This window comes from Trachemys scripta, chromosome 19 (assembly GCF_013100865.1).
Source record: "Trachemys scripta elegans isolate TJP31775 chromosome 19, CAS_Tse_1.0, whole genome shotgun sequence".
Classification (NCBI taxonomy): Eukaryota; Metazoa; Chordata; order Testudines; family Emydidae; genus Trachemys; species Trachemys scripta.
The window spans coordinates 4,892,575-4,905,742 of NC_048316.1; the positions used below are offsets into that span (position 1 = coordinate 4,892,575).

The 13,168-nt window shown below is 46.5% G+C and overlaps 2 protein-coding genes across 3 annotated transcripts in view; one reads left to right on the plus strand and one right to left on the minus strand.

Annotated features, from left to right (window-relative positions):
- LOC117867906 (transcription factor HES-5-like) overlaps positions 1-13,168 on the minus strand; it is a 36,562-nt gene that overhangs the window by 6,049 nt on the left and 17,345 nt on the right. The window lies entirely within an intron of this gene.
- Positions 10,970-12,941, plus strand: LOC117867909 (transcription factor HES-5-like). Its single transcript, XM_034753353.1, has 3 exons — positions 10,970-11,078; positions 11,477-11,657; positions 11,909-12,941. Exons 1-3 carry the CDS (start codon positions 11,013-11,015, stop codon positions 12,175-12,177), a joined length of 516 nt encoding a protein of 171 aa, XP_034609244.1. The 5' UTR covers positions 10,970-11,012; the 3' UTR covers positions 12,178-12,941.

The following is a 13,168-nucleotide window of genomic DNA, read 5'->3' on the forward strand; positions in this document are numbered from 1 at the left end:
AATCCTGAAACCCTTTCCGGGAAGAAACCCTCACTGAAGCCAATGGGCATTTCAGCCTGAGTAAATCCTGAGCAAGACTTATGGACTTGACCCATATCGTTTGGCACTTCCGGGGCCATATTTTGATCTCAGCTACACCAATGTAAATCCAGAGTGACTACATCATCTTCCGGGGAATTATCCCTGATTTTCACCAGCATAGCTGCAATCAGAATCAGGCCTTTTTATCCAAGTAGCTCAGAGCCCTTTTCAAGCATTTATGAACAAATAGGGTAGGATATCCCATTTCACAGGATAACTGAGGAGCCAATAGGCTAAGAGCCTGATTTTCATAAAGATCTGGGCCTACTTTTTTGAGTGTACTTACCGTGTATGTATGTGTCCAAATCACATGATTTGCACATGTAGGTGGCTAAATAGTTGCTTGCATGTGCAAATCCGTATTTGGCCTGTCACACACAGTAAGCACAAATGTAAAGCAGACATACAAGTGGGCATCTACTTTGAAGAAGAAAAAAACCCAACCCATCAGGCAGGCCCTCAGTGACTTTTTAAAGTTCATGCAGGAAGCATGACAGATGTGACAAGAGTCCAGAGGACTCCCATTGCTCACACAGCCATCCTTCCTCTCCGGCTCTGTGAATGAGAGAGCTGCAAAACCTCCACAGCAAAACTGCCCATATCAGGCTCTGGCCTCCGCTGCCAACTCAGGACTCAGCGCACATCTGGCAATTGTTTTGCTACAACTCACAAACTTTGGCCCAGTCATGAGGGCATCTGGGCTCAGTTTGTAGTTTTGCAGGGACGGCCTCCACATGAAAGATGACTCAGCTTTGACTGGGTTTTGAGAACTTTGTGGATTTGAGTTCACTGGGTAAGGACGCAGTGAGCCCCCAACTGTGGTGCAAAGCCAGTGGACAAGTGCCTCAACATTCACAACTGCTAACACACGGATCTGCCGAGGGTAGTGATGTTTGTTCAGACCGTTCCCTGATGATAGCAGCTGTCCTGGCAGAGCTGGGAGTGGTTAGAGCAATGGACTGGCAGTTTGGACGTCTGGGCTCTGTCATGGACTGTGTGGCCTTAAGCAAAACACTTCACTCCTCTGTGCTTCAGTTTCTCCAACGGTCAAACAGGGAGAATAACACTTCCAAGAGGGCCAACTGGCCTGGTTTATTAATATTAGCAAAGGGCTTTGGGAGCTCTGCATGAAAGGAGTCAGACACCTGGAATGCTGTCATTGCTGTGGCCTCAGCTCTCGCTCTCGCCGCTAAGAGCGGACATACGGAGCTGCACCGAGGAAGTCGTTTGCAAAACCCAGGAGCCCATACTACATACTCTGGAGCAGACAAAGCACTAGGCAGTATGCAGTCATGGATCAGAGAACCTGATACAGGCCCAGCAGTACAGCTCCACTGAACTCAATGGGGCTGTTTCTATGGGTTTGAATGCGTATGGGATCGAGCCCTAGGTCTGCCCTTTTCCCCTAGTCATTCCCTGTGCTGCTGCTTGTGAGTGAGGAGGGTTTATACATTACTCCGAGCTCCCCGTTTGAATTTCCAGCAATTTCTGGATTTTTTTTCACTGGCTTTCCCCTAAACCACCACCCTTGCAGTTTTTTATAATGGGATTTTTCTTTCTGTCATTCTCTCTCCTTGTGTCTACTACAGGCAGATGTGGGACCGAGGACAAGAGTATGTTACAGGCCCTCAGACTGTGTGAGTTTGGAGTTCCTCTGAGTTTCCCACACTGCTTCTCTATTCACCGCATTCAGCCAGAGGATAATGAAAGTGTGCCGTGCTACAAGCTGAATTAGAAATGGTGTTTGACTTCCCTTTGTACTTCATAGAAGCCCCGTTCTGGGTAGACCATCTGCATAGCACTTACTGTGGAGAAAAACATTGATCAAGGTCTGTCAGCCTGAGCTGGGGGAACTTGGGAAAGTAATTCCTTGTGCCACTTCAGTTCTTTAGGGCTTAACATCTGGCCTGGGCAGGGGGGTGCAGTTGGTGGTTTAACAATCTCACTTCCTTTTAAACTTTTGGATGTTGTCAAGCGTCTGTATGCAATAGCCTGAATTTCTGATTCTAACGACGTGGTGAGGGATCACGTGACTGGGAATAATATCTAGTGCTTTGCATTTCCAAAGTGCTTTACAAATAGTCGCTGATGAAGTCTCAGAACTCCCTTGTGAGTGAGGGTTGTTTAGTAGCTGCGTTTCTGCTACTAGGAATATGGCCGGGATTGGAACCAGTGACTTACAGTATGTCTGCACTAGGAACACTACAGCGGCAGAGCTGTAGCACTATATTGTAGATTTCCTACAGCGACAGGAAGGGTTCTTCTGTCGATGCAGTAAATCCAGGTGGTGGTAACTAAGTCAATGGAAGAATTCTTCCCTGGACCCAGTTCTGTCTACACTTAAGTCTTAGGTCGGCTTAGCTACATCTCTGAGGGGTGCACATTTTTTACACCCCTGAGCAATGTAGCTAGGCTGACCTGACTTACTAGTGCAGATCAACCCTTAGAGCTGAAAGGCTCCATGGCCTATTACCAGCCTCTGGAGCCATCGAGTGATCAGTACCAGACGCAGCTACTGCACTAGGAGTGGATTGTGGCTTTATACTGGGGGGTCCTGCAGAGGTACGCTGCCCTGGTGGCAGCTCCTGGAGGCATTATGCTTGACTCCTTTTGGGGGTGCGTACAAACAGCACCAACTGCTGCAGCTTATTCCGGGGAGCAGGGCTTGCTCACAACCGTGTCATCGATGCTGAAGGAAGCAAGTCAGGATCTTGGCCCCCACCTTCACCCCATCCTGTCCCACTTCTTTACGGGAATCTGGCTCTGTTTAATACACTGGACTCCCCTGCAGTACAAGGAGGATTGGTGAGGCAGTCTTTTAGCACACAGTACCCCCTTGCACTCCCACTCAGGGCTGAGCTCTTAGACTGCACAAACCCTTTCAACGGGAACTACTGCACGCTCCCATGTATTAGAGAGAGTGCTGAGACTCTGGCAGGCTCACAGGCCTGTTTTCTGGCTTTTGAAAGCTCTTCCTGCAAGGCAGCCGTCTGCTCTTAACAGGCATAATCTCCTCACTTTATTGCCAGCGGAGCACATGTTCCTGGGTCCCACAAAACCCACCTGCCCAGCAGGGTGAAAAAGACAGTTTCACAAGACACACTTCCATTGTTCTCTCCAGCACTGTGACTGACAGCCGCTGAGCATGCGAAAGTACAGCCATGGAGGAGCTCACATGCTGAGATCCAGGCTGGGATACTGGCGGGGTAGGGCCAAGGGGGATTGCGCTGTAACACAAAGAAGGGACCGGTTTGGATTACAAACGAACCTGTCCCAGAGGTGGGTGCCCGTTCCGGAGGCATTGCCTCATACCAATATTCTCCACAGAACTAGCACCTTCCATCCAAGGCTCAAAGCACTGTAGGAACATTAACTGATCCAGCCTCAGAACCCCGCTAAAGCTGAGCAGTTTAATATCTGACTCATTCACTATTGGATATCTAGGGGATAAATCCTGCTCTTTCAGGGGAATGGACTTGATTATCTACCATTAATATACCCTTTTCCATCACTGACTTCAATATTTGTATGTGGTAATTGGGGATAGAACCCAGGAGTCCTGACACTAAGTCTACTGCTCTGTAATAATCTCTCATAAGAACAGCTTTACTGGGTCAGATCAATGTCCATCTAGCCCAGTATCCCGTCTCCCGACAGGAGTACAATGCCGGGTGCTTCAGAGGGAATGAACAGAACAGGGCAATCAATGAGTGACCCCATTCCCTGTCGCCCACTTCCAGCATCTGGCAGTCTGGGGCTTAGGAACATCCAGAGCATAGGGTTGCATCCCTGACCATCTTGGCTAATAGCCACTGATGGACCTATCCACCATGAATTTATCTCATTCTTTTTTGAACCCAGTTACACTTTTGGCTTTCACAACATCCCCTGGCAATGAGTTCCACAGGTTGACTGTGCGTTCTAAGAAGAAGAACTTCCTTATGTTTGTTTTAAACCTGCTGCCTATTAATTTCATTGGGTCCCCCCCGCAAGTTCTTGTGTCATGAGAAGGCATAAATAACATTTCCTTATACACGTTTTCCACACGACTCATGATTTTGTAGACCTCTATCATATACCCCCTTATGTGGGAACATATGAGAATTTCAGCTTGCTCTCTCACTTAAAAAAAAAAATCAAAAAGAGAGACAGAGTTTCTAGCCTGTACAGTTTCATTGAAAAACTTGAAAGTGTGATCCAAATGCAGTCAAAAAGACTCAGAAACCAAATAAAAAGAACGCCAAAATAATTATTTAAACACCAAAATAGCTCACCTGATTTTTAAGCCAATCTCATGATTATTGGGCACCTGACTCATGATATTTGAAAATTTGGAGCTGGAAATATGGCCAGATCTCAACAGATGCCAAGCACCTGTTGACTAGCCCCATCAACTTCACCACGAGATGCCCAGCATGTGCTCCGTACCTCTTAGGGTTTGCCTCAGCATCAGCCATAGGCTATTCTCCTAGTGTGGACAGAGTTCAGGAGGTGAAAGGCTCCACAGCCATCTGTCCCCTGAGATATAACAGGGGCTGGGTAAGTAGCTGGGTTTAAAAGATTGTTGTAGCAATGAAGCTGGCCTGGTGAGGATTCAAAGCTACTAATATTTTCAAGTTTCAGAGTAGCAGCCGTGTTAGTCTGTATCCGCAAAAAGAAGAACAGGAGTACTTGTGGCACCTTAGAGACTAACAAATTTATTAGAGCATAAGCTTTCGTGGGCTACAGCCCATCTATATGCATCCGAAGAAGTGGGCTGTAGTCCACGAAAGCTTATGCTCTAATAAATTTGTTAGTCTCTAAGGTGCCACAAGTACTCCTGTTCTAATATTTTCAAGTATATCATCATCATCATCATGTTCCCATTATGCAAGCATATAGAACTAATTAAATGAAGCATCCAAATTAACCTTCACAAACCGAAGGCTATGTCTACACTGCACTTTCGTCGGTAAAACTTTCATTGGTCAGGGGTGTGCAAAAAAAGAAAACAACAAAAAAACCCACCCCTGACTAACAAAAGTTTTACCGATGAAAAGAGCCAGTGTGGCCAGTGCTTTGTCTCCCGCCGACAAAGCTACCTCCCCTCGTTGGGGGTGGTTTTATTTTGTTTGCAGGAGAGCTCTCTCCTGCCGACAAAGAGCGGCTAACCTGCATAGCTTACAGTGGCACTGTTGTAGTGCCACACCTGTGCTGCTATAAGGTGGGCCATGTAGACATAGCCAAAGTTTTAACTGTGTAGCCAGGTCTGTAACCAGAATGTATGTGTGTGTACTGTTAATTAACGATTGCCATCAGTGGGTCTTTGACCTAGAGACCATCACAGATCTCATTAAAGTTGATGGGTGTGCTAAGCACCTTTCTTTCATGCTATATGGAAGGAACAATTGAATGTCTCTTGATAGCTGGAAGCCACCGCCCAAGGCCATGGTTCACATGGCAAGGCAAGTAAGCTGTGTACAGTAAACTGAAGGGTTTCCCTGGCACTGATTGCAAATGCAGGGTTTAGGGGACTGATTGGTTGTAAGTGTGTATGCAGAAAGCCGACAGAAAGCGAGAAAAGCAGTAGTGAGTGTGCCTCTGAGAGGAAGCTGTGAGACAGAGCTGCTTTTAGACACAGTACTCGCTGGAGTAACAGACCTGGATTTTCGAGTATGGAAACTGCCTGCTGTTTTTTGCTTCCACTGTATTTGGGGAAACAGGACTTTGAAAACAAATAGGGTTGCCTGGACCTGACTCCGTCATCAATTTCTTTTCCTAATAGAACCAACCCAGCAAGGCCTGAATATTGGCGAATTACTCAGGCCTAAAAAGGACTACAATATTTTGGGCACCTCCCCTGGCATAGTTAAAAAAGGACAAGTAATTGATATGGATAATGCGAACATCCATAGTTACATTAAACAGAATAAAATATTGAAAAAGCTACAGAAGCCCTCATGATTCAGGGCAGTTAGCCAACCACTGACTGATGGGATTAAAAAGAAACTTCCCCTCCAGGCAGGTTATCCCGTGATTGTCCGGGGGGTTTCTGGCACCAGATACTGCCTGTGCCAGGAGGACACTGAGCTAGCTGGACCACTGGCCTGATTCGCTTGCTTCTTATGTTCCAGAGGTCATTTCTGTTCAGGATCTGAGGGCTGCTCCCTCCCTTTTTCTCACCGGGCCAAGTTAAGGGCCCAAGGAAACCCATTGCCAATTACTTACTTGGGGATTCAGGGCTCATTTCTCCTCCCATTTAAGTCAATGGTAGCAGCAATAGGTTCGTAGAGTGTTTAACGCTTGGTCGCCTGTTCGAATCCAGCACAGGTCAGTAATGTCAACAAGGCTTTACCATCCCAGGGCTGTTCAGTGGCCTATGTGGAAGGGGTGTCAGTTCAGCTTCTTGGTTGCCATTTCACTTAAACTACCACTAGCATGACACTGCCTGGCAGCCCTGCAGCAGGGCAGGGCTAAGAGCCACTGGCAGCCCATGCGGAAGGGTAAGTGCCAGGCACAGAATATGCAGGAGTGGCCTCGGCTGGGCACAATTCTTGCATTAACCCTCAAAGAACCAATCCTTACCCATGCATGTCTCTTTCACCTTTGCCAGCTTGGGGCTGGGAGAGAAGTTTGCCCTGCTGGTGCCCATGTTTCTATGGATCACTAAAGGACTTCAACCTGGCACCTTTCACTGAGGCCATTTTAAAAATGCACAGAAAGAGGTTTGAAACTAGATCTCTCTGATTTTGGAGGGGATTAGGGGTGCGGGTGAATAAATACGTAACGCGGCAGCTTTGATAAACCCCTGCTCCCAGGGCAATGCGTTCCTTTGAGATGTAACTGATTCCTGCCATCAGGCACCAGCCTGCTCTCCCGGAGGGTCAGCGCTTTCCCACATCCAAACACATTATCCTACAGACCCTGCCTTTTGTACAACACACTCCATCTATTCATGTGCAAAGCAGCTGTAATCCTCAGGCCTTTCAGAGTCAATATACCAGGAAATAATAAATCCTTCTTGTGCACCCTTGAATATACTGAGAGGTGACTTGTGGGAATTTCCACTAGGCAGAAAAAGAATAACTGCTTAATTTTTAATTATTTTTAATACTTGCTGTAAGGAGAATATGTCATTGACCCATGAATATTTCAGGGTCACTTGCTTAAGCAGTTGGGGAAATTGATTTCACCTCTAACTACCTTGGAAATGCAGATCAGGTTGGATCATACATTTTGTGTTCCCCAGTGATCAAAACCTGCTTGCCTTCTCTTAAGCACCTAAGAATGAGTGTTTCAGAATGCTGGATCCAATAAGAAACTGAAGGTTAAACTTACAGGGAGAATGGTTTATAGCTGCATTACAAAAGGTCTTCCTCTTTTTTTTTTTGTCAGCATTAAAAAAGCCTGTACCTGCGTCCTGCATTGGGAAGGTGAGAGGAGGAGTCATCCAGATAATGGCATAGTAATAATTAATTATACATAATGGGCCCGATCAGCATGTCCTTTTCTTGGAAAGGGGCAGATTTGGCCACACTTATACTACGTGGCTCCACTGGTCTATTTGTGGGGTGAAGCACTACTCAACATGAGTGAAAGTGGCAGAATCTGACCCAGAATGAGGAGTTTTACCTAAGGACCACAGGAGCAGGTCTTATATAGCATCTTTCACCCTACAGCACTTCAGAATCTATCTGCCAGTACACGACCACTAAAATAACACCATCTCTGGAGTGGGGGGCAGCAGCACACTGAAGCAGAGTGGAATTTGTCCAACACCACCAGTTTAAACTGCTACTCATATAGAAAGTGCCACAGGATTGTTAATGGTCATGCACGGTACACAGGAATGATTTTCCCCCCGCAGGTCTCATCCAAGAGACCCTCACGCAGAGTAGAGTATGGAACTCAGTTTATCTACCTAGGAAGATGAAGAGCTGAGTTGAACCTGCTGAGATTTGACCCTGTCGTTCTAAAAATCTAGGAAGCTTAGAGCATTATTCAGTTAAGTGAGTTTGCTACAATGATGCTAACACAGGGCTGGCCTAAAGTATAAGCAAATGCCCTTTCAGGAGTGCAGTCTAAGCAGGTTCTGCAAGGTTTTTACCACCCATCCAGCTGCAGTGTCAAGGTGAGCATGGCACAGGTATTAGGCAGGAGAGGTCTCTGCCAGACTCCCCTACGGGGGAAGAAGAGAATTTGCCAGCTGTAACCCTCATGGGTAGGAGGAAGAAGCCACTCAAGGCATTTCTATCTCCAGAGAAGTGCTTTCCCTACAGACTCTGCTCACACGGTCATCCTCCTTTGGGTCCAATATTCAGCTTGTCTCACCTGCCCCCTCACCTGCTGCATCTACCCTAGAGGCAGGAAAGGCACACTGGAGGCACTGCAAAGATGGGTTCAACACTGAGGCTTGCGGGTAGAAGCACAGGACCCCTCAGAGGAAAGTCAGTACCATATTCCCATTTCATGGAGGGTAAACCAAGGCAGAACGGCATCTATGGACTAGGCCAAGGTCACAGAGGAGTCAGTGGCAAAGCCTAGATTTTCTGAATCCCAGCCCTGTGCGTAAACCAGAGACTGGCGTAACTCTGCACCTTGCCCCCCATATTGTCCCTTTCCTTGGTAAACAAGGATCTCCGAGATGCTCCGACCCACATGGCCATCCAACCACTTTAGTGACGCCCAGAGAAAAATCACGTGAATTCACGGTGCATTGACAGAAGTGCAGGCTCCACAAAGGAGTTATTAGCACCAAGCTGTGTGGGTTTGAATTTCTCTGAGTTTCCCACACTTTCCCCCTATTGATAACATTTCTTGTTTGGACAATAGACGTGTGCCTTGCGACTACTTGCAACATTAGTGACGGTGCCTGAGCCTGAATGAATTCAAGGGAAAAAATCCAACTCCCAAAAGACCATCTGGCTAGCAGTTATAATACAGCAATAAAGGTCAGGGCTGCCTCTCAGAAGTTGGGAAAAAGATGCTCTTTGACACTGAAGAGTCTCTTTAACCAGCTTGGTACAACGACTACCTGTCAGACTCTAGCTTCAAGGTCCCTTGCCATCACTCCAGCGCTTTGGGAAAGATGACATGAGACCTGGCCTTTTGGAGACAGGGCGGTGAAATGATGCAAGGAAAAGGGCAGCATCTTATTAGAGCTGGCAAAAGCCAGTGGTGCTGGGCTGCGTCTTATCTAATGTTTTAATCCTTTGGCTGGATCAAAATGTTCATGAGATGACCTATCTCCTGGCTTTCCCAGAACACAGGGAATAAAAGGCTCTGAGGACAGCATCTGTCCCTAACAAAGAACTAAGCCCATTCAGGTCTATACAATGAAAACCATGAAGCTGGCTATTTCCCGGACTTCCCTTCCTGACAAATGCCTATTAAATTCAGGCTTTACTTCAGGGTTTTCCACATAGGCAACAGTCCCCGGCTTTCTTTAACCATTGCTGAGTTCCCACAACTAGAAACAGTTCTGTTTCTCTATTCATCGGCCTTGCCTCCATGTTCCATGCCCATCGTTTGTAGAGAAAGAAGAGCTCCTATCCTTTAGACAGTATGGAGCAGATCCTCCGCTGGTGTCAATCAGCATAGCTCTACTGAGATCAGCTCCATATGGAACCCTCTTTAATCCATCTCCATATATACCCCTCTATCATATGTCCATGGGGCTTTCCCAGTTTACGCCAGCTGAGGATCTGGCCCTATGCTATTTTCACTGCTGCCTTTAAGCTTAGACCCAGGGATTAAATTTATCCAATTGGATAAAAATCAGAACTGACCTGAACATTTGTCCCAATGTGAACGGAACCTAAAGAGAGAGTTCTGAGGCTCAAAAACATTAATTAAAATTTTAATTAAAAAAAATCTTAGGTGCCTCTGCACTTGCTGATTTCAGCCAAAAAAAGAAAAGAAAAGAAAAGAGAACACACTCCTCATCCATTTGTCTCCATGCCCTTCTACAAAGATAGCTAAGCACTATTATTCCAGACCACGAAACGGAGGTGAAGTGACTTGCCAAAGGTCACACAGTAAGTTAGTGGCAGAGTCTAATGGATTCTACTCTGGAACCTAATCCTCTGGCTCAGATGGCCTACCCGAGTTATCACTCTACAGTGAAAAAGGGCGATATTGCTAGCCATCCCCACAGGCTCCATCCATCCCCATACACCCCCCCGCATAGTCATTCCCATGAGCTCTATCCATCCTCATACACCCCGTTACCCAGCCACCCCCATGAGCTCTATCCAACCCCGTACACACCCTCACCTAGCCATCCAGCAGTCATCACTTAGAATCGCCTCATCACTTAAGACCTGCTTTTCTAATGGGCCTGTCATTTTACACTAAGACGGTATTTTACTTTGCCATTTGGTCAGTACTGTGTCTGCAGAAACCCCAAGTATTCTACAAACAAGCACCCTCAGCAGGTAAACTCTGTGATAACGGGGCTGGGTGTTCAATGCTCTCTCCAGAAAGAGCAGAGAGATGGACGCAGAACTCTTTATTTTAACCCTTAAGGCACTGCCCCCGCCTTTTCCCGCCTTCCCTGAAACGTGTGCCTCCATCCCCAGTATGAATGTGACTGGCACATGCTGTGACTCTGGAATGCAATTGATCCCAGACAACCAGCTGGAGGGTCAGTGCTTTCCCAGATCCTCGTGCAGCCCTGCAGCGCCACACTGCACACTCCACCAGTTGGTTTGGGCAGAAGGTTATTCTCTCCGGGGCATTTATAATCAATGTACCATGCACTAATAGATGCCTCCTCTATTGTTTGACCATGTGCCCGGATTGGCTGAACGAGTGTGGGAAACATCAACAAGTCTGAGACTCACATATCAGCTTGGCCATTCTGGGTATAAATAGAGGCTGTCACACAGCCTTGTGCTCAGCACAGGAATCCCTGATCCACAGAGCTGTGGCCCTAACTGGCAAGGATAAGAATGGCTCCCAGCAACAGCTTCATGGCCCATGTGGAGGAGAAACTGCTGCCAAAAGAGAAGAATAAAGTAAGTTAAACAATGGACAGGACTCGAAAGTGTGTGTTAGGTTATATTCAGTGGGACTATGCGTCTGAAACTTCAGAGTCAGTTGGGTGTTTACCTAACTGATTTTATACAGGAACATCGGAGAGAGATAATAGATCACTGAAAATAAGAATAAAGAGATAGATTAGTGATAGAGTAAAAAAAAAAAAGATTTAAAGAAAGATTGGTGTAAAGATAGCAGATGGACATATAGAGGTAAAAGAGGAAGATAGATGGACGGACAGACAGACACGGCAGGACCATAGACTTCCTACTGAGTAGAAATTTGTCCTAATGTACGCGGATGGGAATCAATGGAGATTATGTAAATAAATTGGATCCACCCATATCCCTAACAACTTGGCCCTTCTCTTGTACAGCTGAGGAAGCCGGTGGTGGAGAAAATGCGCCGGGACCGGATTAACAGCAGCATCGAGCAGCTGAAACTCCTGCTGGAGAAGGAATTCCAGAGACACCAGCCCAACTCCAAGCTGGAAAAAGCCGACATCCTGGAAGTAGCCGTCGGCTACCTGAAACAGCAGAGCCAGCTGCAGGCACAAAGTGAGTATGCAGCATGCTTTATCACTCACTCACAGATGCTGCTTCCCTGAAGGCCCACTCCTACAAATCTTTGCTCACCCAAGTAGACCTTACTCCTGCAGGAGTCAATGGGACCATTTGCATAAGGACTATCCACATGAGCAAGGATTTGTGGGAGGTGGCCCCTCCTGTTGGTCCCTTCAGATGTATTTACACTGCTCAGAGTTTGGACAGACCATTAACAGGTTGATTTTCTCCCATTTATTTTCCAGTGGTCAGTCAGAAGAGCCCAGAACAGGATTTTAACACTGGTTACCTGCAGTGCCTGAAGGAAGCTCTGCATTTCCTCTCCTACTGTGAGCCTAAGAAGGAAGCTCAGACCCGGCTGATCAAGCATTTCTGCAAAGCTCAGACAATTCCAGACAACCTGTGCTCACCTCCCATGCATAGCCCACCTTCATTGCCATGTCCGGTACCCAGGAAGCATCCTTCCCAGAAGAACATCCCTGTGGCGGTTGCTGCCATCTGGAGACCGTGGTAGACTGGACATTTGTGTGTGTGTGTGTGCTGCAAAACCAAAGGGATCTTTGATTTAAGGTCCCTCTTTAAAGTAGGAAACTTTGATTTCCAGGAGGGGGTTTTATTGTTTGTCATGAGAAATGGTCTCTGCAGTAGTTTCCCTTCCTAGTGAAGGATGGTGTCTGTCTCTTGCAGCAAACATGCTGCCCTTATGGGTGGCTCCTAGCTGAATAGAGGGCCAAGCCCTTTGGCACTTTACAGAGCAAAGCTCCCATTGGCTTCCATCAGAGTTTAGCTCAATAAGGTCCTCTCGCCAGTGCCCTTTGAAGTCAATGGGACTCTTCATGGATTTCTATGGGCATTGATTCAGGAGCTGCTGTGGCCCTATATTAGGCATTGCCCTTCAGACAGGAGAGGCATCTGAGGCTGTAATTTGTATCATAAAGAGAGGCTAGCCTTTACTTTCTGAGTGAAAGATTTGATTCAGAAATACTGATGCTTCTGAAGTTCCTATACTATTTTAGTATAATCTCTTGTGCAAAGTTATTATGATAACGAATGACTGTAGGAGAAATTCTCTTAAAATGCAGCATGGGTTAATCTCAGTTGAGGGATAATTGATGCCTTTTGTAAAGGAAGTACCGGCTGTGTATCTTAAATAGTGGGATGGGAGGTGGGAAATGTGTACTCTACTGTCCTTGACTGAATGTGCTGATGAGCTTAACATGCTTTTATAAAGTTGCCACGCGTTCATCATATGTGATGTTGAAAGTGACATTGGTTCCATCCCTGTAAAAGTCAATAAAATGTTTTTTTTAATTCATTGATCTTTTGTTTGAAATCATTAAAACATAGAATTTTATTGGACAATGTGTGGGGAACATCAGGACTTGAAGCGTGTGGGGTGGGAGGAGAGTCGCAACGGATCCTGGGAGATCAAGCAAACACATTTTTTCAGAATCAAGCCAGATTGCTTAGGGCCGGGGTGCTCTTTATGAACACGGCTGCTCTCA

Coding starts and splice junctions, on each gene's coding strand:
- LOC117867909 (XM_034753353.1), top strand. CDS start 11,013: ATGGCTCCCAGCAACAGCTTCATGGCCCATGTGGAGGAGAAACTGCTG. Junction 11,079..11,476: donor TGCCAAAAGAGAAGAATAAA/GTAAGTTAAACA, acceptor TCTCTTGTACAG/CTGAGGAAGCCGGTGGTGGA. Junction 11,658..11,908: donor GAGCCAGCTGCAGGCACAAA/GTGAGTATGCAG, acceptor TTTATTTTCCAG/TGGTCAGTCAGAAGAGCCCA.